Source organism: Haliotis asinina, chromosome 4 (genome assembly GCF_037392515.1).
Source record: "Haliotis asinina isolate JCU_RB_2024 chromosome 4, JCU_Hal_asi_v2, whole genome shotgun sequence".
Classification (NCBI taxonomy): domain Eukaryota; kingdom Metazoa; phylum Mollusca; class Gastropoda; order Lepetellida; family Haliotidae; genus Haliotis; species Haliotis asinina.
In genome coordinates this window covers 18216684-18242747 of record NC_090283.1, presented here as the reverse complement: position 1 = coordinate 18242747, position 26064 = coordinate 18216684, and the positions used below count along the sequence as shown (strand labels likewise).

Sequence of the window (26064 nt, the reverse complement as noted above, 5' to 3'; positions counted from 1 at the left end):
GAAAGTACATTGACTATTTTGATGAAGACCAGGGTAAGAAAACGATTCGCCATACGCACTCTACCATATTTTAAATATAAAATTGGGCAAAACGTTTACTACAGGGACTTATCTGAACCAGGCAAAATAGCTAAAAGTGAGTGAATGTAGTTTTACGTCGCCTTCAGCAGTATCAAGGACGGGGACACCAGAAATAGACTTCACACATTGTACCCATGTAGGGAATCGAACCCGGATCTCCGGCGTGATGCGAATGCTTTAACCTCTAAGCTAACCCATCGACCAAAACAGCGAAGAGAATTATTGTAATTCTTGATCATTAAAGTATAGATACTGGATAAATGAGAAACACGTATGAATATATAAAAAATGAAAATCCAATCGATTTTGGTTCTTTATCCACTGGAATAGCCGTAGAAATCTGTCCTGTAAGGTACATAATCGATTTAAAAAGAACGAATTAAATTTAAACAATCGAACATGGAACGTGATGCAATAGGCTTGGATTTAAGCTTATAAATGTAACACATATACATATATAAAATAATGAAACTTCAACCCATTATCTTTTCATGATACTAATACTGAATATCGGTAGAATTCTTCTCCTTGAGGAAGGAACTCAAAAATTGAAAATAAAACACATGAAATTAAACAAACCTAATATTATAGGCAGTGTCAATCAACTCGCTTGATAAAATGCAAAAAATATACATTCCCTTCATTTTCTTTGTCCAAGGGACTGAATTTGGCTCAACATTCGGCTGAGAAAGAACATGAAAAATATATGTTTGATTAATTATATTCTGTTTTATCGTCTTACAGGGAAACGATGAAATTGTGCCCTGTAAGAAAGAATATCAAAATAAATCTTGAAAATAAATCAAATTAAAATAAGCGAATGTGGCAGGTAATGCCGATCAGTTTGTGCCCAAGAGGCCAGATTTTGGGTCTCACAGATATCTCGTGTCCTGCAATGAGACCTCAAAGCGAACACGGAATCAAATTTACGAAACAGTTCTTAAAAGCCTGACCAACAAGACATTTCGACCTAAATTTGGTAATGATGAGCTGTCACCATGAACAGTGCATTGGGCAATTCTCAAATTACTATATTGGTCAGATAACGAACATAAACAATTGACTATCGGCAACAAATATTATATGCATCGTGTGTGGACATCGATAAGCCGGCAATCGATAGAATAAAGTTCTGGGTGTACAAAACAACCTTATACGAAGACTACCTTAAGTGTATGTTAAGGTATGCGCGTTACGGTCACCGTAGCGCTAAGATCTCTTTGCACAACGGCACCCTGGTGTGAAAAGACCATTAGGTGAGTGAGTTTGTCAATATTTAACGTTACATCGGCAATATTTCAGCCTTATCGTAGTAGATTTTAAGATACAAGAGCATTTCAACCAATCAGAATCCAGCAATTCCATCATCATCTGACTATTTGTAATGTAAGACAATCTTCTGCTGACACATAGAAAGCATTCATTAAATGGCCGAATATCGTTCGTGTTATTTACGTACGTAATCATATTGCCAGTGTTCATAAGCACAGTCACCCTCCAAGAACATAATTCGATATCGGTATACATGACGTAGGATTAAAGTTCCTTGGGTACGTCCATATCAGGGGCATGGATGTTGGTAAGTGACGCCCTAACCGAGTACAAATAGCAAGCAGTGTACTTGGAGGGTACTTTAAACGCACACGACCTACGCGCCATGGCTCAAGGTCATTCATGGTCAACATGTGACTCTGCGACACGTGTCCAGCATCCACACAACGAAGCAAGGCTCATAGAGTCTTACAGTGCTATAAGTATGAAGTGGGAAGACGTCTACAGACTGCCACCAATGTGTGGTGGGCATTTGAAATAACCGTGACCTATCTGTAGTAATATTAACATGAAACTGTACACTTAACTCAAAGCAACAAAATATAGAAAAAATACCAGAAGCAAGAAAAATCGCAAAATTGTTGAACAGAAGCAGAAAGAATTGTAAACACCATCAAACAAAACACCATCCACCATACACTAGATTTCTAGAGGCCTTCAGTTGGTAAGTGCGCATTGTTAGTTCTGTGATACTAACTTGTGAATATGTTGTTAAATAATTGGTTTAAGTCGTCATTTAAGTTAAAGAAACTGGCAGATACTGTACTGAAATGCAGGTGATCGCGCAGATAAGTTTCACTTAACATGTTTCATTAGATAACCTGTTTTTACCACTTTGATAAGTCTTATTTCGTCTTAGATTATTTGAATTTATTGTGTTTACTTTATATTAACATTACGTGTCTGTCAGGACAACGCCGCCATATAGCTGGAATATTGCTGAGTGCGGCGTAAAATTCTAAACACTCACTTACTGTCAGGGCAAGATTACAGAATACAGGATACCCTCTGCCATCTTTGAAAGCAAGCAAGTTTGCGTGAGGGATAGGGTAAGGTTTAGGGTTTGCGTTAGAGTGAGGATGACGTTACACAAGGTATCCGGTATTCTGTAACTGTACTGTCTGTCAGTTATACTCCTGTTTCCATATGCAACTCTCTCTGTTATTCATCTTTTTTGTGCTGAACACAATCACACCAGATATATTTGTCACAGTTGTAGTAGTGACACTTCATATCGAAATAAAACATTGTTTGATCGGCATTCTAGCAGTTGGTGAGCGAAAAGTGACACGTACAACTTAACGGATGATAACGTTGATCAAAGGAGATCGTGGATAGTGCATAACACTGGCCTATGAGGTACTAATCTGACAGAGACTCAATCACAGCGCCCTATCAGATCTTTGAAGGAAGAGTTCATTGTAAATTCCGAGTGTGATACAATGCTTGATCAAATAATGACCATTAAATAATTACGCCGTTTTCAGAAAGACTGCCCAAGAGATGGTAACCATCACAAACATATGCGAAGGGAGTCAATGTCATGGCATCTCTCGCGACACGTGTCTTCTTGTGTTAAAAAGTGACATAACGTGTTGGCGAAAACTGATCCACATTAATCAATATTAATCGATCTTGCATCAACACACGCGATTGTGTGGGTCGACGCTAGGTACATAGTTATATATCAATCAATCAACACCGCGGCAAATATGGAACTGAGTTACTGGTATCTCCAATGAACAAATGACGTCAATACTTAGTGTCTTCGTCACCGGTAGCCAAAGCCGCATAGTTGCATCAATGGAAAATGGCGCTTCCCGTGACCTCTGTGTAGAGAATGCTTCCGATTTGTTTGGATGTAAAATACAGACTACGAACTAAAAAAAATGGGGTTCTTATTGGGGTTCGCAGCCTCACTAATCCGCTTGGCGGCGCGTGTGTACTATCGGTTCTTGTTGCGCTGAGCTAGTACAGGTACAGAATATTAACACTGCGGCATTTTCGTCGAAACGAGTCGGTGATGTCAAAACAGCCAGCGTAGGGCGATGAAATAATACACTTCCGGTTTGCCCCCAATAACATCTAGTACTCGCACGCCACCGAGTACGGAAAAAAAGTCGGTGAACCTCATTTAGTTCGTTATAAACGTAGTAGTGATATGCATTTCCTATTTGGACAGTTAAAGACACTGTCTAAAAGTAGTGAGTGAGTGAGTGAGTTTAGTTTTACGCCGCATTCAGCAATTGTCTAAAGTAAATCAAGACACTATATCTAAAGTATAAATGTCAGGATACTATATCTTAAAGTCAAGACACTATGTATAAAAGTAACAAGGCCAAGACACTGTATTTAAACGTCAAGACACTATATGGAAAAGTGAAAAATTCGAGACATTATATCTGAAAGTCGAAACACTATATCTATAAGTAACAAAGTCAAGACACTGTATTTAAAAGTCAAGACACTATCTGTAAAGTGGAAAAGACGCTTGTGTATCAAGACGCTCTATGGAAAAGTATAAATGTCAAGGCGCTATATTTAAACGTCAAGATACTAATATTTAAAAGCCAAGATACTATATCTAAAAGAAAAAGGTCACGTGGCTTTATCTAAAAGTATTAATATCATGAAAAGTTCTTTAACAGTCCAGATACTTAAAGTAAAAAGTCGTGACACTATACCTAAAAGTCAAGATAATATATCTGAAAGTAACAAAGTTGAGACACCACATTTAAGTCAAGACTCTATATGTAAATGTCACGACATGGGCACCCGGTGGAATAAGTCATGTGACTATTAACCTTCTATAACGCATCACAGTAGCTCGTGTTAACTGGGGTAATCAAGATAATCAAAAGTTGTAGCGCTTTGAGCATGTCGATCTGTGCTGTGGAATTCTGCGCATTACAAATGCAGTTAGTATTATCAATATACATTAAGTTCACTTGAACAGTGTTATGTTATCAGTTAACATATCCAGGGGTGCTTAACATTCGAGTTGTATGCTTGCAGAATTGTAAGGGGTTTTTTGGATTATAACGTGCGGGATTATTGATTATTATTAGAAGATGAAATAGACATGATCCACATTATGACATGCAGAATTAATAATAATGATTGTACAAATTAGTGATTGTAAAAATTAATGATTGTAGACATGCTTACCACTGCTTCTCTGTAAAGCGGTGCCATTTATTAATAGTGCTGTCTCACTTAAACTGTAATCTCAGGAGTTGTGATTTGTATTTAAAAATACGTTTGCTGTTAAATATCAGCCCAGAGGTATCTCAAACGAAGTTAAATGGCACACCCTCGTGTCTGTCTGGCTATCCACATGTGTACATATGGACTGATTTTATTACAAAACACTTCTAGCCAGACGCGGTACCAATCTGTACAATGTAACTGACGACAGAGAATCCTGAAAAAAAACGTTTTTGAAATAATATTTATAAATATTCTATAATATACATGTCTTGTTCTCTCAAGGGAAAAAAAGAATGACGTTTAAATATTACGCTTTAAAAATAGATAACCATTTTTACATTGTCTGCAGTGTATGCGTAATTTACGTTACAATTGAATTAACACGCAAATACCTTGTTAAGATTCTAAAACGGATGTGAAATAGCTGAAGAAGTAATTAGGAACGTGTCGAAGCTAAACAGTCGATAACACCACTTGCCTTTACATTGAAAGCATAATTAGAGTTTATATCGTTTAGTTTTTAAAGGATGTAATCTACGTGACCTACATACATCAATAGACAACATAAAATGCTGGGATAACCGACAATAGCGACGCAGGTGCTTCAAGGGGATGCATCAAAGTCCATTAATACGTCACAGGTGATACACTGAGACAGTCTGTGATACTCAATACATGTAAACGTAATCTCTGTGATATAAATGATTTGATGTGATCCACTTGGCAGCTACAATAAATTCTTTTCCTATACAACTGATATCTTTCATTAATACAATACTTACTCTGTAACATCCAGATAATGTTAATTCAATACATTTGCTGGGTAATGTTTGTCAGCCGTCTTTACCTTGGTAACGTAATTACACAAACGTGAAGATTTTAAACATTATCGGATACCCTCTAATAATGCTGTGTGTCGTTACTTTTCCATGGCATCACGTGTATTGCAGTGTGCTTCATTATACATTTTCCATTACATCAAAAGGCTGTGTTATTTTTACCCTTCTGGAAGAAACACAACCTGTATACTTTCTTTTGCTCGCCAGTTTAATACTTATATTCACTTTATAAGGGGGGCGGTGGGTAGCCTAGTGGTCTAAGCGTTCTCTCGTCACGCTGAAGAGCCGCTTTCGATTCCCCACATGGCTCAAATGTGTGAAGCCCATTTCTGGTGTCACCCGCAGTGATGTTGATGGAACATTGCTAAAAGCGGCTTGAAAGTAGACTCACACAATCGTTTCATAAGCATAGTATTCGTGACACAGATTACGCCGGGCAATTATTCCCCAATTGCCATAGTAACCAACAACCACGCAGATTACTTTTAAGGACGCGGGCTCATATGGCTTGACAATGGCACGAGGCGGGTTACAGACAAACTGTGGCGAGATGAACGTCTGCCTGCTGTTGCCCTCGCTACAGTAATGTCTCCGGTACAGCAGGGCTTGTTATGGATGAGAGAGAGAGAGAGAGAGAGAGAGAGAGAGAGAGAGAGAGAGAGAGAGAGAGAGAGAGAGAGAGAGAGAGAGAGAGAGAGAGAGAGAGAGAGAGAGAGAGAGAGAGAGAGAGAGTCAAATATTTTCTATGAGAGTAAGAACCTTCACCTTGCGATTCAAAATAACCCCAAATAAACACGAGATCATGAATAACCTTTTCTAAATGGATTATCAAGGGTTATCTCCCGAACCTTCTACATGTCAACATCTACAAAAGGTCTAGGCAGAATTATGCACGCGCCTATGGGTACAATGGAACAGCCCAGGGGTGGGATGATAGAGGGTGTAGTTGGGAAAAAATTGGCACGGTAAATTTAGGAGAACTCGCAATCTTAATATCACTGTGTTCGATTTACTCTTTTGTTTAAAATGAAATTCATTACAACAGACTCTAAACAGTTTGAGGCTGCATACAAAAATCATATAAAATATTGTTGTGATGTTTATATGATCTCGAGCCTAATTTAAGTCTAACCTGTCGGAGTAGTCCATCCATTGCACTTGACGTAAACAGGGACGGGGATTAGCTGTGCACTGGAAAATGTTTTGCTGCTTTCGTCCGAAGACGTTTTGGCATGTAGAAGTTTTGGCAGGACACCTTTTCACGGGGAGACGCGGTATGGGTTGCTGAAGGGTATCCTCTCACTTAGCGAGATTCTGTCAAAACTGGTCTCTCACACAGCCAGAGTGGGATTGGGCTGACTGGAGTTAGTGTTTTGAGAACACTTCGTCAAGGTGAGCCATATTCTGTAGCAGAATGCTCAGTTAATGGAAGGTTCTCAGTTTATAACTCAATATGGAACGACCTACATGAGTGGTACAGTGGTACATGAGGACATAACGTGGAATAGGAATACAGAATATACAAAGTATGCTGGGAGGTGACCAGAATACACACACACACACACACACACACACACACACACACACACACACACACACACACACACACACACACATGTGTGTGTGTGTATATATATATGATTACTGACAGCTACAACATATACATTTCACAAATTTTGATAAGTTTTTGATTATTGAACTTTTAGTAACTCACATAGTTTTTTTTATATGTAGAGAAATTAGGGGAAGAACAAGCACTATCTTCTAGGTGAAGATATAATGTAATTCCTCCCCAAGTAACTGTTAGCGGGGTATTCTCGGGACGTGGACACCCAAGGTCGTGTAAAAACAAAGTCCAGAAAAAAGTGTACACGTCGTGCGAATGGGTTACTGAGCTATTTAACGCCAAACAATAGTCAGAGTGTGTTATTTCTCGACTTGGGGCTTTACTAGATTGTGAAATTACATGTATAAGGAAACGAAAGAAGGATTTTTTTGTACAAGTTTCTTTCTTTTATACACAGCATGGTATACAAGTTTCTTTCTTTCATACATAGCAAGGTATGCATTGGTACACAAAAGTAGAATTACAATTTTAATAGATACGACACTGTGTTGGCACACATCATGACGCTGATGTCCCTACGGTTTAGTCTGTTCGAATTTCTTGTGGCCACGTATCTTTCTTGCAGATTTGAATATCGCGCCTTCTTGGGAGGAAGACGCTGGCCGGCCTCATACTGCACCAGGCTGCATTCTGTCCCTCTGCCAGGAAGCGGATCAACTTAAAGACATTCGGGTGTGCTTTCCCAATGATCTTCTTCATGCGCCCGTGCCACCCTTCCAAGTGATTATTTGTTCTTGGTCCATTGGTGTCTTGATGGTTCCAGTTCTCCTTGGCGGTTTCAACCCACTTCGATGTAACATAACACAGCGGGGATCCTGGGACACGTCTGCCAAGGCTTGCAACCATACATCATCAACCTGTCGAAAAGTCAGATATGTTCATTAGAGGAATCATGTAGAACAGCGCATGTCAAATAATTTTAGTGTTGTAATTACAGTGTTGTAATTACAGTGTTGTAATTAAGTACTAATTAATTAAATAAAATAAATAAAACTTACATCAGCTAACGGGACCAATGGCAGAACTGCACATCGCCGGATGAAATGCGTGATCTCTGGGTCCACATTATAGCTTATCTGCAGCCCACACTGTTGGGTATTCCTCCAAATACACTGGAAGAAGCGAAAGTGAGTAGTGGTATCGATTGGTTCGTTCAACGTCCAAGCGTTGACACCTGATCGGATAAAAAGCCAGCCAAGGGAGATAATAAATTTATCGGACTGAACCGTAGATGCATCCAGGGAATAGTGGAGACATCGGAACAAGCACCCTGAAGATATCGATGATGTTTAACGTAATGTATTGATGTCAATTTGTGGACTATATCCTTCTTCCTTCACCAGATGGTTGAAGAAACTAGGAGAGAGAAAGCTACATACGTACATTTGAAACAACAGTGATAAGATAACAAGCAAGGACATAGGCATGAATGATGAGATAACAATGGTAGCCTTTAAAGAAACTTATTTTGTCAAGTGTCTTCAGCACTGAACCATGAAACTGATAAGACTTAGTAGTGTATAAAATCTGACCCAAGTCTGAGCTTCAAGCAGAAACGTCTTCGATGTTTCTTCTTCCACTCTTCCACATATAACCGCTCCACACGCACGCACGCACGCACGCACGCACGCACGCACGCACGCACGCACACTTACCAGCCCACCGAAACAGGTCCTTTTTGACATGTAATTTCTTAATGTCATATACAAAGAAATGTGATTTATCATCACAACCGGCGTCAACCGCACGTTGAAAAAACTCATCTCAGTAAGCAATAACTATGAAAAGCAATCGTTCATACAGGAGCTAATACTACCAGCCTCGTCACGATGTGACTGCAGTATTGCCAATGTGACGTTAAATATTAACTCACTCACTATCAGCCTCGCCTCATTTGAGGCAATCAGACGCAGGGTCAAGGTCTAAATCACATGCTGTGAGTGAGTGAGTGGGTGAGTCTAGGTTTACGCCAACGTTAACAATATTGCTGCAACATCAAGGCAGGGGACAGTAGAAATAGGCTTCACACATTGTGTCCAATTGGGGATCGAACCCGTTTCTTCAACGTGACGAGTGAAGGCTTGAACTACTGGGCTACCCAAACTCCGGAATTATCAGTAAATATTTAGGTCATTCATTGTTATTGTTTTTTGTGTGTGAAATATATGCATCAGTTACTTTTGTTTAGCGCCGCAAAATCCCAAATGACGGTGATCACTGGTACCCGGGAAGATCCGGGATAGAATATTGATCTTCAGTAACCCATGCTTGTCGTAAAAGGTGTCTCATGGCATTGGCTCGTCAGGCTCGCTCACTTGGTTGCCACATGTCATTGGTTCCGCATTGTGCAGATCGATGCTCATGCTGTTGATCACTGGATTGTCTTAGTTACAGACCGTCGCCATATAGCTGGAATGTTGCTGAGTGCTGCGTAAGACTAAACTCACTCACTCACTCACTCACTCACTTGAGTCTGGACCACACAATCCAGACTGATATCACAAGTATATCTCTACTCTCCTGAGATTCGACATACATCAGCCTGACTGACCGGAGGGATAACTGCGTAGAACGATGCTCGTGCTGTTAACCACTGGATTGTATGGTCCAGACTCAATTAGTGACAAGCCGCCCCGTGTAACTAGTATATTGTTGAGTGCGGCGTAACACAACAAACAGCAATAACTTTCACCTCATTAAGACTATCAATGGGCGTCATGTGCAAAAATACGACACAACTGTGGCACTCTTGTTACACCCGTGAAGATCCCGTGGTAGCATAGGCCTTCAGCAACTCATGCTTGCCATATAAGGCGACTATGCTTGTCGTAAGAGGCGACTAATGGGATCGGGTGGTCAGGCTCGCTGATTTGGTTGACAGATGTCATCAGTTCCCAATTGCGCAGATCGATGCTCATGTTGTTGACCACTGGATTGTCTGGTCCAGATTTGATTATTTACAGACCGCCGCCATATAGCTGGAATATTGCTGAGTGCAGTGTAAAACTAAACTCACTCTCTCACTCACTCACTCACTCTCTCTCTCACTCTTGATACAAATATTCACTAGTACTTCAATCGGTTACGACAGCATGTGATTGTTTAAAAGCTCGTAATACACATGTTGGCATTTTGAGTGAGTGAGCAATATCCCGCAACGTCACGACACCAGAAATGAATTTCACCCACAGTGCAATGCATACATAAAACGACTATGCTTGTCGTAAGAGGCGACTAACGGGATCGGGTGGTCAGGCTCGCTGACTCGGTTGACACATATCATCGGTTCCCAACTGCGCAGATCGATGCTCATGTTGTTAATCACTGGATTGTCTCATGCGGACTCGATTATTTACAGATTGCCGCCATAATAACTGGAATATATTGCTGAATGCGGCGTAAAACTAAACTCACTCACTCACTACCTCGGTGTTAGGAAATCTTAGTATGTGGCTACATAGATAAATGTAGACTTTTATTTCACACTCACATACATAGAAAAGAACAAAGAAACGCTTGTACTTTCATGTGTTTCTAAGTCGTTTCTATGAGTATACATGTATATACCATTAAAAAGCAAGGGATATTGGATTTTCAAGATTGATAAAATGTAAATGATGAAGTCAAGGAGGAAACAGATGATGAAGAGAAGTTAAGGAGAAATGTGTCAATTTATTCCATTCCTTTGGAATTGTTTTATCAATGTGGATATATATTACTGTTTTGCTCATATGAGCTGAATTTAACTAGCGGTATGCTCGTTAAATGGAACATCCCCAACCTATTATAGAAAGGTGTGCATACTGAGAGAAACAAATATAGAGAGTGAGTTTAGTTTTACGCCACACGAAACAAATAAAAGACCACAGGAAATATTTAAGCGTTCCTTTAATATTTTCAAGTATTCTCCACCGACTTTTAATAGCGATGTAGTGATGAACACTTGAAAATAACAAAGGAATGTTTGAAATTTCCCGTGATCCTTTATTTCCTTCTCTCTCTATATATATGCATATTCTATCTTCTTCAGAAAATCTTATTATCTGACGATAAGATTGTTGTTGTGGACTTTGGTCATTCTGTCTGACAGATGGTATAGTTATGATGAAGTTAATGATAATAACGATGTGTACGGGTGAAGTTCATCATAACTAGACGACCTGCTCAGTTAGCGGTCCATGTTTCGACACGTGTTGCGCATGCACGTGACAGGCTAAGGGTGTATAATAAATATAGACTTAGATACAGATACACCTACATGCATGATTGGTATTTTAGAAGGTACTATTTGATGAACATAAAGAATTCCATTTTCTTTTATTCTTTTGAAAGTGTGAGTGAATTTAGTTTTACGCCGCACTCGGAATTTTTCGATCTGTATGGCGGCGGTCCGTACATAATGGAATCCTGACAGACAACATGAGCATCGATCTATCGATCTGGGAATCGATGATGATGGATTATTTCCAACCCGGACATGTATTTTAAAAGGACACGGAAATTCTTTATGTTCAAATTATCAGCTCATTATTAATAAGTTTTATTTTATGCCGCATTTAGCATTACTCCAGCAATCTTTTCAGCGGGAGACACCAGAAATGGGCTTAACACTTTATCTCCAACTGTAGAGCCCAGTCCGGGTCATCGGGTTGTCGAGCGAACGCTTCAGCCACAAGGTTACCCCACCGACCCTCGCATTAATGTATATGCAGTTTGCTTGGATCAAATCGAGCCCATTTTCTGTAAACGTGTGGACTGAAAAAGAAAGCGTTTAACGTTTGTCATGAATAAGGACGTCAGTGTTTGTCTTTCTTATTTTGTTACGGTAATATGAGATTATAACACTTTAGTTTTTAGAATTGCGATCAGTCTTCGGGTCGATGCTGTCTCTCTTCAAACATACACCAACAGGGAGGAAGGCAAACAAAACCAATGAGCCTATTACAATCACGGTGATGAAAATAAATAAAAACGGTTTTCAGAAATTCTCTGGTCAGCTGACAAACGTGAAGTATGTGTGTGAAGGGTTAATACAAATTATCAGCCATCAAAATTACGGCATTTTCAGGGCGCTATATAAACTCAGAAGTAGTTAAATACTAGGTCTGCAACAATGCATCGAACTTTCTATGTCTTCGAGAGCAATTAAAATTAAGACGTGTTGATCAATCAATAGCATGTTACTATCGATGGTTTATTATTGACTTTATTTTTAGCAAATATTTGTGCTACTTTTGTTTTATTGTTTGGGTGTAGATTTGCAATTCAAGCGAGTTTTATAATATTAAAAATAAATTAGACTGAAACTACTAGTATGCTGAAGTACATTATGGCTGTCGCAATAAAGGTGGGTGAAAGAATGAGTTTTACGTCGCACACGGCAATAGTTCAGCTATATTGCGACGGTCTGTAAATAATCAAATCTTGACCAGACAATCCAGTGATCAACAACATGAGCATTGATCTGCGCAACTGAGAACCGATGACCTGTGTCAACCAAGTCAGCGAGCCTGACCACCCGATCCCGTTAGTCGCCTCTTACGACAAGCGTAGCGGCCTTTTATGGCAAGCATGGGTTACTGAAGACCTATTCTACCCTGGGACCTTCAGGGTAGTCGTCGCAATAGTATGTCGAAATACACTATCGCTGTCGTAATATTATGTTGAAATACACTACCGCTGTTGCAACAGTGTGTTGAAATACACTATCTCTGTTGCAATAGTACGTTGAAATACACTATCACTCTCGCAATAGTATGTCGAAATACACTCTCGCTGTTGCAATAGTAGGTTGAAATACACTCTCGCTATCGCAATGGTATGTTGAAATACACTATCGCTGTTGCAATAGTATGTTGAAATACAATATCGCTGTCGCAATAGTACGTTGAAATACACTATCACTCTCGCAATAGTATGTCGAAATACACTCTCGCTGTTGCAATAGTAGGTTGAAATACACTCTCGCTATCGCAATGGTATGTTGAAATACACTATCGCTGTTGCAATAGTATGTTGAAATACACTATCACTCTCGCAATAGTACGTTGAAATACACTATCGCTGTTACAATAGTATGTTGAAATACACTCTCGCTATCGCAGTAGTATGTTGAAATACACTATCGCTGTTGCAATAGTATGTTGAAATACACTATCGCTGTCGCAATAGTATGTCGAAATACACTCTCGCTCTTGCAATAGTATGTTGAAATACACTATCCCTCTCACAATAGTATGTTGAAATACACTCTCGCTCTTGCAATAGTATGTTGCAGAAAATGGACTGTCTGGTCCAAACAAGCAATTTTAATTGTAATTAACTCTGTCTAAACTGACACAGGTATGAGTGGTCCAATCAAGGACCCATAATCCAATACAGTTATTAATCTTCTTCACACACGACATAATAAGGAGGTAGTGACTGAGCAGTGCATCAAATGCTCAACTAGCGTCAAACAACCAAAGCTACTGATGAAGGACTTTGTCATAATGTGTACTGTCATTGAGCATTTTGCCATGTTGCAAAATGATCGTCACTGTCTAATCTGGCACCCTGTCTAAACCAAATTGTCCATCCCATGGTGTGCCGGTTTAGACAGGTTTCAAGTCATTTCGAAGTATGGTATGTCGGGGCATGTGACAAGGACAGGTCGGGTTCTTCAAAAAGTTACAGTGAGTGAGTGTTGGTTTATGCCGCTTTGGGGAAACCAGAAATGGGAAATGTAACCCAGGTCTTCGGCCTGACAAACGAAAGCTTTAGCCACTAGGCTAGCCCACACCCGATCAGCTGACAGTTTACAGTATACTTATCCTACGACTGGGTTAACTGTACAACATATCTTCTTTTTATTATTTCAAAGATCTCTAAGCTCGCTGTCAACTATATAACATTTAAACAAAATGGTGTCTGCCTCTCGACTGGATTTTCATAAAATCACTGAAACTTATTCTGACAATCTTACAACTGCTGTATAAATGGTTAATTATGTTTAAGTTGAGTGTGCAAAGTATATAATAGTTTCAATCACGCAGAAAGTGAAATCCCAAATATGAATAAGGTTGTAACGCAGTGAAAGTTGGTACAATTAAACTGTACAAAGTTATCTGAAAAACAGCTGACAAAAAGGTTTTCTAACTCCGTGCACTGCATGCGTTATATTTTGACCTCAAACAATTGTCAACGATGCAGCTTCTCGGCGGAGAGTTTGGCGATTACCGTGGCAGCGGGCAAAGTTTTTCTCTCTCCTGGGAAAGCCCCCCCCCCCCCCCTCTTGGGAAGGGTGACCCGGAAACTTGTTCAAGCGCCAATAGCAATGACCAATGGAATCAGCCTTAGTAAACTTATCCTCAGTACTTTTCGTTACACTCCACTACTGAATCTAACAAAACCTTATGGGAGGTCGCGTCAGGTACCCTTTCAGATTGACCAATCAGAACTCAGCTTACCAAATCGCGAAAGTGCACATTCGCACATACCTTCGGAACTCTTTATCTCGAAAAGGTTCGTATCCGAACGATTCCGAATGCTATATAGCGTAAGCTCGCTTCCGGGTGATGCACACGGCGTACGAACAACCATGACAACAGTGAGTAAATAGTCTCTGAAAATGGTGTTTTGGGCAATATTCAAGGATGTCATCTTGCGGAAATATTAGCTAATGGTAACCATGTCAACGGAAACCCCAAAGCGTACATACTGCAGGTCAAATAACTGTGTTATATGCTGATTTTTGTTTGTGGATAGAACTGTGTCAGTAACCTGAACATTTAGAAAGTCACTCCGATCCCTAAATAGAAGCCGTTGTCAGATTGGTTAAATCTATTTAACCGTCTCGCGTTGGTCGCTCAAAGGTTACCTGACGCGACCTTCTACTAGGTTTTGTTAGACTCAGTGGTGGAGTGTAACGAAATACACTGAGACTAAGTTTACTTAGACTGCCAATGAAATGAAAGTATTTTGCATGAAGACAAGATCAATCCTTGTCGCCTTCCTGAGAGTATCTTACACAGTCCATTCAATATAATGTATATTTTCTATTTTGACTAGTCCAGATATTCAGATATTTAAATAGTGACTGAGATTAGTTTTACGCCGCACTCATCAATATTCCTTCACGGGTCAGATATTTAAATAAACATTTTCGATGGTATGGTTTAGTTTCACTGAGAAATTATCCTATATATTTAACCAGTTTGCGAGGAGTTTCTCCTTACATAATTTGTACGGCTCCACGAACTGGCAACAATGAAGCCCGTTTGATACATAACTATGTAGTGTCATTAAACACTACTGTCGCAGTTGAAGAGGAATATCTATGTAACAACGTGAAACACTGCCGAAAAACTTGCGCGTTAGGCCAGCATCTAGCTTCACATAGGAATATTCTAAAAGTTCGATCACGTGATATGTAAATGAGCCTTTGACAGTAATGTAATGCTAGTAGGCAATCGGGCGTCGGAGCGTCATTTGACCAATGAAATTGAAGTATTTTACGTGAAGGTTAGATAAAATGTATAGTTACAGGTAATATGGCCTGTGCGGCTTCAAGGTCTTGTTTGTTTGTATGTTTGTTTCAGTCGAGTCTGGACCAGTGGCAGATTTTTATTTGGTGATTCACACTGCTTGCACCTGTTCAGGGTGGTTTTTGCGCTTATTCAGTTCTGCAAAGCACAATGAGCTTGATATAATATCAATTCTGTACCGCCAAACATTTCTAGCGGCAGAGGTTTCCACGATTTCCAGGTTTCCGTTTATCAACTTCAACTTTTTTTATTCTCATAAAAAACACCATTGGTGGTACAAGACCAAAGAATGTACAATATTAACAATATAAATATAAACATGCGTCATGATGGTGAGTCATTTACGTAACAATTCATACAAGTGAGAAATAAAAAGTGATAAACCTTTGGTCAGTTTAAAGTTGGCAGGCAACATAACCTTGCTAAGAGATGATAAACTGGCCCAACTGTGATATTTTTGGGGGGATGAATGATTTTCTGTAAAAATCAAGTGACATACATTTAAAAAGATTTGGAATTCGTCCCCAACTAAGTTGCAGTTGCATAATCTACATATTCTTTCTTCTCTCTGTATGTTCTGCCATCTGCCAGTTCCGATCGGAAGGTTTAGATTTAAGGTTCTAAATTTCACAATAGGGATGTGGATAGATTTTGGAAGTAAAAGATATTTTTCAAAGGACAGCGATTTTTTGAAGTATGGATAATCAGAACTCCCTGTACAACAGAGCACGCTGTACAACGGAACTCCCTGCACAACAGAGCACGCTGTACAACAGAGCACGATGTACAGCAGAGCACGCTGTACAACAGAGCACGCTGTACAACAGAGCACGCTGTACAACAGAACACGCTGTACGACAGAACACGCTGTACGACAGAGCACGCTGTACAACAGAGCACGCTGTACAACGGAACTCCCTGCACAACAGAGCACGCTGTACAACAGAGCACGCTGTACAGCAGAGCACGCTGTACAACAGAGCACGCTGTACAACAGAGCACGCTGTACGACAGAACACGCTGTACAACAGAGCACGCTGTACAACAGAGCACGCTGTACAACAGAGCACGCTGTACAACAGAACATGCTGTACAACAGAGCACGCTGTACAACAGAACACGCTGTACGACGTGTTTGTAAGGGTTAAAAGGAGCCTAGTGTTTCAATATACAAGTGCTTAGATGTAGCAAATCATGCTGATTAATATTTATGTATCCAGTTAAATGAAATAGGTTAAAAGTTCTGGACTGGTATTGTACTACTTTGTGCAATAGGACGGAACCCAATCAACTGGAAACGAGACTGTTCTGTAATTATCATGTGGGTTCGAATCCAGAACTAATGGGACTAAACTCAAAAAGTACTAGAATTTGTACTTTGATAAGAAAGTGTAATCCCAAACATAACGTATGTAACGTATGTTACATGTTCTGTAATAAATGGTTTCGCTTGGCCCGATCACCTGATCCCGTTAAACAATGTTCAGATTTCAGCAAGGCAGACTGATATTCTGTTATCGTTCTAGTGAGTCAAAATGAATAAAATGGCCTGTTTTTGTCTCCATTTTAGATGATGAAAGGGTAAATTTTGTTTTACACCGCTTTCAGAGACTACTAGTCGTACCAATGTGTTGGGAAGAACTTTCACCTGTTCTGTTAGGGTGGTGAGAAACCGTCACTAGAACCCACAGTCACAGGAACCTGGCGAGCCAAGGGGACATAACACTGCATGTCGAATCTCACGGATGATGATGAATGGACGCACATCCGCCCTGTACACTTGAAAATGGCATCATATGTCAGCAGAAGTCGTTTCACAGCCGCGCAAACCCGTGAAGATCAGTTAGATTGTGTCTCAACAATGCGTGCTTGTCGTAAGAGGCGTCTAACGGGATCGGCTTGTCAGACTCGAAGACTTGGTTGACACACCGTATCCCCGTTCGTGCTGTTGATCACTGGATTGTCTGGTTCAGACTCAGTTATTTACAGACCACCGTCTTATAGCAGGGATATTGTGGCGATTAAACATCAACAACACGGCTGCACAAACACTCACATAACGTAACACCCAGAGTCGACAGACTTGAGGCGTGCATGTACGACATGATGACCTTCTTCTTTAGAAACTTTTACAGCTGTCTTCCCCTTCCTGTTCTTGACGTTGACAAGAGCAGTGTCTGCTGTGATGATGCATTCAACGACGTCCTCGTGACCTCCACGACAGGCGTAATGCAGAATAGTGTCGCCCTCATCATCAACCAACTGCATCTTTGCCCCCCGACGGAGGAGGAGCTTCACGATATCCACATACCCCCAATACGCTGCGGACATCGCTGGTGTCATTCCTGACTTGTCGGAACTGTTGACGTCCAAGTCATCCCGCGAGAGAATACATTTGACGATACTTATATCGCCCGAGCGACAAGCCGCATGGAGAACTGTGTCGCCACTTTTGTCTACTAAAGTCAAATCTGCACCTTCGGTCACGAGAAGCTCCACAACATCCCTATGTCCTTGGTACGCAGCAACCATTAGCCCTGTTCTTCCGTCGCTGTCCTTCCTGTTGAGGTTGTCTTCGGACAAATTTCGAACCTGGTCCAAATCTCCCAGTTTGCATGCTCTGTGGAAATCATTGTCTTTTTGACGTTTGTCGGAGTTCTTCATCGCTAAAACGGGAACAAAACAATGCGATCAATAGTATTATTTTTGAGCGCCAACTCGTAAAGATCAGGGTGAATATTAGTCACCAGAAACCCATGCTTCTCGATTATTTGCAGACCTCGGCCATATAGCTAGAATATTGCTGAGTGCGGCGTAAAACTAAACTCACTCACTAACCCTCGTAATAAGGCGACTAACGGGATCAGATAGTAAGCCTGGTAGACATGAATGACGCCCTTAAGTTGCATAGGGTGGAAACTCATGACATAAATCACTGGATTGTCTTGTCCAAACTCGTTGTATCACGGTACTTGATATGCCCATGATCGTAAATAGCATTGTGAACTTTCAAGACCCATTTTATGATGAAATCTGATTAATATGACATTAAATCAACAGATTTAGGAAAATAAAATATTTCAACTTCTTTAGAGAGAGCCACGAGGCGAAGACGGCTAGTGTTTGCCAAAGGACAGAACTCCACTGAGAGAAATATTTTCTTACTGTGGCACGCAGTACAAGCAAATGACATTATCAGCCTTTACTTAATACAAGAAACGAATAAAAATAGTTTTAATATTAAAAATTATATTCATTTAGACTGGTAATATCGTCATGTTTTTCAACCAAAACATGTCAAACTTAATCTGGATAAAAGGTAAAAATAACATAACATAATATTTTTCGTCGCCTTGAAAGGCCTTATAATTTGCTCTGTTTGCAGGGTGAAGTTGCAAAATACGTTACTTCCTGTTGTAATTCTGGGACAGAAAATCTGCAAATCACTGGATTGTCTGGTCCAGACTCGATTATTTACAGACCGCCGCCATATAGCTTAGAATATTGCTGAGTGCGGTTACGCTAACTAAACTCACTCACTCACTACCTAGATGTTAGGAAATCTTAATATGTGGCTACATAGATAAATGTAGAGTCTGACTTATTTCTTGGTAAACTATGCAACACCCAATTCAGCTCCTCCCTTCAGGATTTATGCCGTTCCCAGTTAGCCACAGTTCAAAACAGAACAACAACGTCACAGTATAAGTGACAGGCTTCTTCAAATCATTCTTTTTAAACATGTGAGAGACTTTATTGACTTTATTGACTTTCCACGTACATCCTCATGGTGTAAAATAGTTATTTACTGTGTTAATGAAACTGAAACTGAATAATGGAGGATGAACGGTGGACTAATCACGTCTGTGTGAGCTGTGTCCAGCTGCCGGCTAAACCTCTGTACCTTTAGTGTACATCGACTATGTTGTTTCATGTATGTCTATCCACAATGTGAGAATCTTACTATTCTGTGAATTGTCAAAATATTGTGAACACTGTGAAATACACTGTAATGACTATGACTGTCACATAATTCTACATTGTGAACCATACTGTAAGTACAACAGGAATCAGTTCTTTCCAAGATTATTAGAATTTGTTCATGTCTGTAAAAAGAAAAGACTGCCAGAAGGTGTAATGCTGTCTCAACGTTTCTTCAGGTGAAATACCTGCACTGATATCATGGATGAAATTTCATAGATGTATGATTGTTCTATTTTGAAAATACCTGTATTCCTTGGTATCCTCTCTCAAGTGTGTATTGAACATCCTTCCTTGTCTTTGCTCTGTCTTTGCTCTTGTGAATATGATGTTTTGAATGTATATGTATAATGTAAATGATATTCGGATTGAAATGTGGAGGAAATGACATTCATTCATTCATTCATTCGTCCATTCTTACCTCTACTGAGCTGCCTTGGTTTCCTTGTGGTTCGGCAACTTTCTGATTCTTCCTCTGCAGGAACTGTACTCTTCACGGCTGGAACCAATGGTTACAGACCCGTATAGCACAATCGACATTTTCACATATATTTAGGCTTGCGGGAACTCGTCCGTGTTTAATCAAGTATAATACTGATTTGGTGTCAGATTTATCACCTTAAATGAAGCTCGAGGTGATCAGTGCGAAGCACAAATAAGTACATTTTTACTTATCATCAAATACTTGCTTCCATCTTTCAGTTCAATTTCACAAGACTCTTTTGCAGACCTCATAACGTCGTAATATGGTTTCACAGTCAAATGACATCAATAATCTGCTGTTTAATGTTGTATAATTTGTATTCTTGAGACACTGGTTATCACTGTCTAGGAATTTGTAAAACATTTGAAGAACTATTCTGGAAGACAATCTGTATAAGTCGTATGCTTCTCTTGAGGGTAATACAGACTGATGTACGCCTCTTTGTTGCAGTTCACACCAGCCGGTAGGGGAGGGACGACACTGCTACAGTAAAGGGTATACCGGATTACCAAGGAAGAGGTTTACAACGTATTTATCTTACCGCCATTTCAAATTTATACAATGTCTTGTTATTTTAGTTTGAAGATCGATATGCTTGCTACTGACAGTATGACATGTAAACAAAATGGTGTCTGCCGCTAGACTGGAATGTTAATATCAGTGAAACATATTCTGACAAGCAAACGACTGCTATAAAAATGGTTAATTATATTTACGATGAGTGTACAAATCGTGCAGTACACGAAATTGTTTAAACAAAGAAGTGAAAGTTGGTGAAATAAGTGTGTACACAGGGGTCTCAAATACTGCTAATCGGACGGTTTTCGAACTCTGTGCGTTGCATGCGCCATATTATGACGTCATGTGATTGCTTGTAATGTAGCTTCTCGGCATAGAGTTTGGCTCTTACTATGGCAGCGTGTAAATTTTTTTCCAGGTGTCACCCTCCTTAATGGGGTGACCCGGAAACGTTTTAAAGCTCCACCGACAAATGAAATGAAAGTAATTTACATGAAGGTAAGATAAATCCTTGTATCTCTTGATTTCAAATAGACTGGTAGAACTCTCTCACGGAGTCGCGTTTACGCGTGTTATATGAAAAGTTGCGAGGAGGAGATTCTATATGTCACTGCAATTATTGTGAATATTCTTGGTGATTAAGATACCTACTGATCCTGTTAAATATACTAATGGAAACAAATAGGGGAACACATGTAGGTACATATGTTCCTTAATCAATTCCAGATTTTCACCCACAGTGCAGTACACTTGTGTGAAGAAATATACAAAAGAATAAAGGCACACTTGTACTCCCATGTGTTCCCTTATTTGTTTTCAAGAGTATATCTATCGAAATGGCCAAAGATCAAGGAAAATGCGTCCCGTGGTCGTTAACGGTGAGATGGGTATTATTCCTGCAAAATCCCGTGATACCAGAAATGCTTACACGTGGAGAATGAAACCCGGACATTCAGCATTAACCATCAGGCTACCTCACGACCCCAAGGTAGCTAACCATGGCATTGTCTCATACTGGAGTTCGATCAAACGTTATGGTTTGAGAGGTCAGCAATGACAGGTGCTCTCAAGATGTGACTTTATGTAAAAGGTTTATCCAGCAAATGTTTACTTATAAGCAGTATGAGATGGATTCTTTACGACTGGCATTGCGTTAAAGAGTTACGTTCAGTGTGTGCTCGCTTGTGTTTTTACTATTATTTTTCAAGAATATGTTGAAAACAAAAATCTGTAATATAGTAACCAACCTCCTCACATTTGTGAAATTGTGCGCAAGAAACATTGTCACTATTTCCTATTTATGCAGCAGAAAATAGCGATAATTACCTTGCTGGTATCCTACTGTGCGTTTAGCTTCCTCCCTGCAACCGCCATGAGCAGCTTTAGTCCTCAAGAAGTGTCCGGTCTCTTCTCCAGCAGGAGCGTTTATTCTCAAGTGGAGTCCAGTTTCTTCGTGCCTAGCATGTATCGTCCTCGAGGAGAGTCCAGTCTCTTCGCAAGGAGCAGCTTTACTCCTCGAGGTGTGTCCAGTCTCTTCGCCAGGATCAGCTTTTGTCCTCGTGGGGAGTAAAGTCTCTTCTCCAGCAGGAGGTTCCAGTCCGCCACCTTCTAGATCTGCACTTCCTAATTTAGCAGTTTCTGTTTCAATACTTTGTCCACTTTCAGCCCAAGACGTTTGCATAGCATCATGTGCACATCCTGTTTCAGAAGAAGTCTCTTTTGTTATACCTTGCGTACTCCTTTCTTGAGAACTCGTCTCACTATCAATACCTTGTGCACTCTTTTCGTGAGAACTCGTTTCATTTTCAATACTTAGTGCGCTCCTTACTTGAGACCCCGTGTCACCTTCAGCACCTTCACTCCTTACTTGAGAACTCGTTTCACTTTCATTACCTTGTGCACTGATTACTTGAGATCTCGTTTCATTTGTAGTACCTTGTAAACTGCCTGGTCCGTCCGTAGTTGTATATCTAGTGTCTTGCAAACTCCCAACTCTGGGAGCAACTTCTTTTCTAATTATTAGCCCACTTTCTTTCCAGTGGCCAACGCCCCCGTAGACAATTCCTGCGGCGTTGATATTTGTGGCTTCGCTATGTATGTGGATGGCAATGCTTCCCTGGAAGTCGTCAGTTCTCGCCATGACTGTCACGGTGTTTTCTCTTCAGGTACTCACGCCCTGAAAGAACATTCAAGATGGAATACGTTTATTGTCTTAAGTTTCAATTACGTTTCCTTTCGAAAACTTTGCATAATTATGTCCTGTAGTTCCTTTCAAAAATATCGTAGAATTTGTTTTAGTATAAGTCCTGGTCTTAAAAGTGGTTAATATCACCGACGAGTGCAGGAGGTATATTTTCAGTCCAATCTTTGACAGGGATTGTATGGTGTTAATACACAATATCTTAAGGCAACAACGATATGGATACGATAAACAGCTATTTTATGTTTTCAATAACAGCAAACTGTACGATGCCGATAGGAAGCAAATGTATGATCTAAATAAACAGCAGATTTATGGCACAGATAAACAGCAACTCTATGTTTTCAATAAACATCACTAATATGATACTGATAGACATCAATTGCATCACACCGATAAAGAGAAATGTATGATACTGTTATAGTGCAAATATTTCACGCATACGAGTATAATATTCAAAATGTATAAGAATTCACAAATATACCTATATTGCAATGTTTCGCTCTTACAAACGAAGTAACCCACTCAGGTTGTAAAATACATGCCGCCAGACATAGACTTACTGTAAACGATAGATGACTGTTTGCACTGGAGTTACCGGCTCCATGTCACTTCCTGATTGACAAACTGACCACTTAATTATAATCCCACAAATAAGCCGACGGTCAGTCTGAAATGCTTGTGGCCAAATGAAACGGTAGCCTTTGTGTTTTTATTACCACCGTCCGGTTTCAGTCAGACATACATTAGGCAATTTATGAGAATGTTGTGTCAACCATGAAATAACGGTATTTTTCGCCTTAAAATAATACACACAGATGAATTCAGGATAATAATACGTGAGTATGTGCTCAATTTTCATACATCCGACCCTATGAATACCGGGTTTTTCCCACTTGTCCGGCAGGCTGATGGCATTAAGAGTTGTGGCTGAATAGCTGTGCGATGTTTGATGGCAGGCAATAGAAGAGGCCCCCAATGGTGACTAACATCATAGACCGACAGGGGAGCAAAATAAAACAATTCATCTTTTGTTCTCGGGGATTATCGCCATTCACTGATCTAGAACCTTTAAACAAGGTGACGAACAAGTGGGAAGACCCCTGAATATCGGTGACGGACATAAGCTTCACAGGACAGATAAGCCCACAAACAAACAACACTCGGACTAAAACCCATTTTGGACAAAAGCCCCATAGCAAAAAAAAAAAAAAAAGACAGAAGCCCACATTATGTTTTATGTTTTCTCAACGTGGTTTGAACAGGAAGTGGGGCTTTAGGATTAGGATGGTCTTGAGAAATTGGGAATTAATTAAGACACTTAAGTGTTGTTTTGTTTTCAATGATGGTCTTTAGGGGAGGGATTAATTAATATAGCTGGCGTTAACTCATTGTTTCATTGAATTAAGTGTTCTGTTTTGAACGGATCTGCTCATTGGGCAGTGTCAAGACTATAAACTCTATTGTAATCGGTGACTTTTGAGATGGCCATTTTGAGCGCAGTTAAGTCTGTCTTTGGGAATCATTTGATGACCCAATGTATCTGCCATCTGCCTGTGGGAAAATACAAGAAGTGGGACTTGTCACGTTGTACAAGGAAAACAACCATGTCAATCACACTGTAAGATTAGGGTAAGATGCAACAAAGACTTTATCAAGAATATATGATGTGTCAAGTAGCTGTATCGGGTTTGATCTGACTTATTTAGTAGTGCTGCTCAGAAAATATGTGTTCAAATGTTGATTTTTCATTATAAATAAATCTTGTTATACTTGAATTGTTTTCATATATATTTTCTGGAGCTTTTGTCTGAGATGTTTGGGGCTTTTGTTTGTGTTTTTGTTTCCGTGGGGCTTTTGTCAGGCAATCAGAATATCTTACCTAACCGTTAACTCTATCTTGTACACTGTCACGACTGGAGGTGACACAACTATGTACCCGTAAGAACAATTTGACAAGATAAAGAACTGTTTGATTAGAATTTTGGACATAAGTAAGAGTTAAGGGGTATTTTGTTGGGCAAAATTTTAAATGAAGTGGAGGGTGAAAAATTCGAAATGTATTCTTGCGATTTCGTTGCAACAAAAATGAGCTTTCTATTGAAACTGGTAGATATGTTGGCACATCGAATCATAGAATCTTGATTACACGTAAAATGTAACATAGAATCTTATTTAAAATGATACTAGAAATAAATAAATACAGGAATGTTTCTGTCAAGATCCAGATTATACCAACTAAAGTACATCAAAGACGTGATTGAAACAATACCATCGTACATTTGTACATTTACCTATGTACACATTACATTAATGAATTTAAAAACAACACCAAAAACAATGAAATATAATTTTTAAAAAAATCCAAATCGTGTACTATGGCACTACAAAGGTTGTGATGTTTTTCACAACAGGCGACAACGGGATCGGGTGGTCGGGGCTCCATGACTGGTCTAGACTGGATTATTTACAGACTGCCGACATATAGGTGGAATATTGCTGAGTGCGGCGTAAAACTAAACTCACTCATTCACTACTGGTCTACACTCAGATATCCACGGACGCCGTCATATGTATGTATGTATGTATGTATGTATGTATGTATGTATGTATGTATGTATGTATGTATGTATGTATGTATGTATGTATGTATGTATGTATGTATGTATGGAGTGTTATTATTAGTACAATCTTAACAACAAACAAACAAAACAAAATAGTGAAAATAATCGAGTCCACATGAGTATTATGAAAACAGAACGTTGATGTTGAAAAATAGAATAAAGGAGTCCATAAAATATATTGCCCTTTTTGACAAGACTATGTCGATAATGTAGAATGATCCTACCTTTTGAAAGCGTTGCATCCGAAATGAGAGCGCGATGTTGTTCTACTGTCCTGGAAGAGTGGTGAAATACTGTTGAGTTGTTAGTACAATACAAATAACCTTAAATAGGTCGTAACGCGTATCACTCTATATTTAGGTACGCGGGGTTTTCCTGTTTCACATCCGATAGTTCCATTGTCCATGTCAAGTGCGTAGTTGAGGTAGTAAACAAATCTAGTTGAATAAGTAGATAAATATAGTTGAGGATGTAAATGGATCTTGATCGCATCTATATTGTTTTCCGTGAAACGACGCAATTGGTTTGCAGGCATATCTGGGAAAGAAAACGATTGATCTAATACATGCATAGGAAATGTTGTAAAGCAGGTTTCACTCTAAATTATTTTTTCAGCTTTTCCAGCGGGATCACTAAATTTCT

The 26064-nt window shown here is 39.6% G+C and overlaps 1 protein-coding gene across 1 annotated transcript; it reads right to left on the bottom strand.

The window, feature by feature from the left end:
* Window positions 1–13380: 13380 nt before the first annotated feature.
* Window positions 13381–25708, bottom strand: LOC137282309 (serine/threonine-protein phosphatase 6 regulatory ankyrin repeat subunit A-like). Its single transcript, XM_067814050.1, has 4 exons — window positions 25647–25708; window positions 21925–22774; window positions 20017–20094; window positions 13381–18280 (listed from the first exon to the last, which is right to left on the bottom strand). Exons 2-4 carry the CDS (start codon window positions 22736–22738, stop codon window positions 17667–17669), a joined length of 1506 nt encoding a protein of 501 aa, XP_067670151.1. The 5' UTR covers window positions 22739–22774; window positions 25647–25708; the 3' UTR covers window positions 13381–17666.
* Between the last annotated feature and the right edge of the window lie 356 nt (window positions 25709–26064).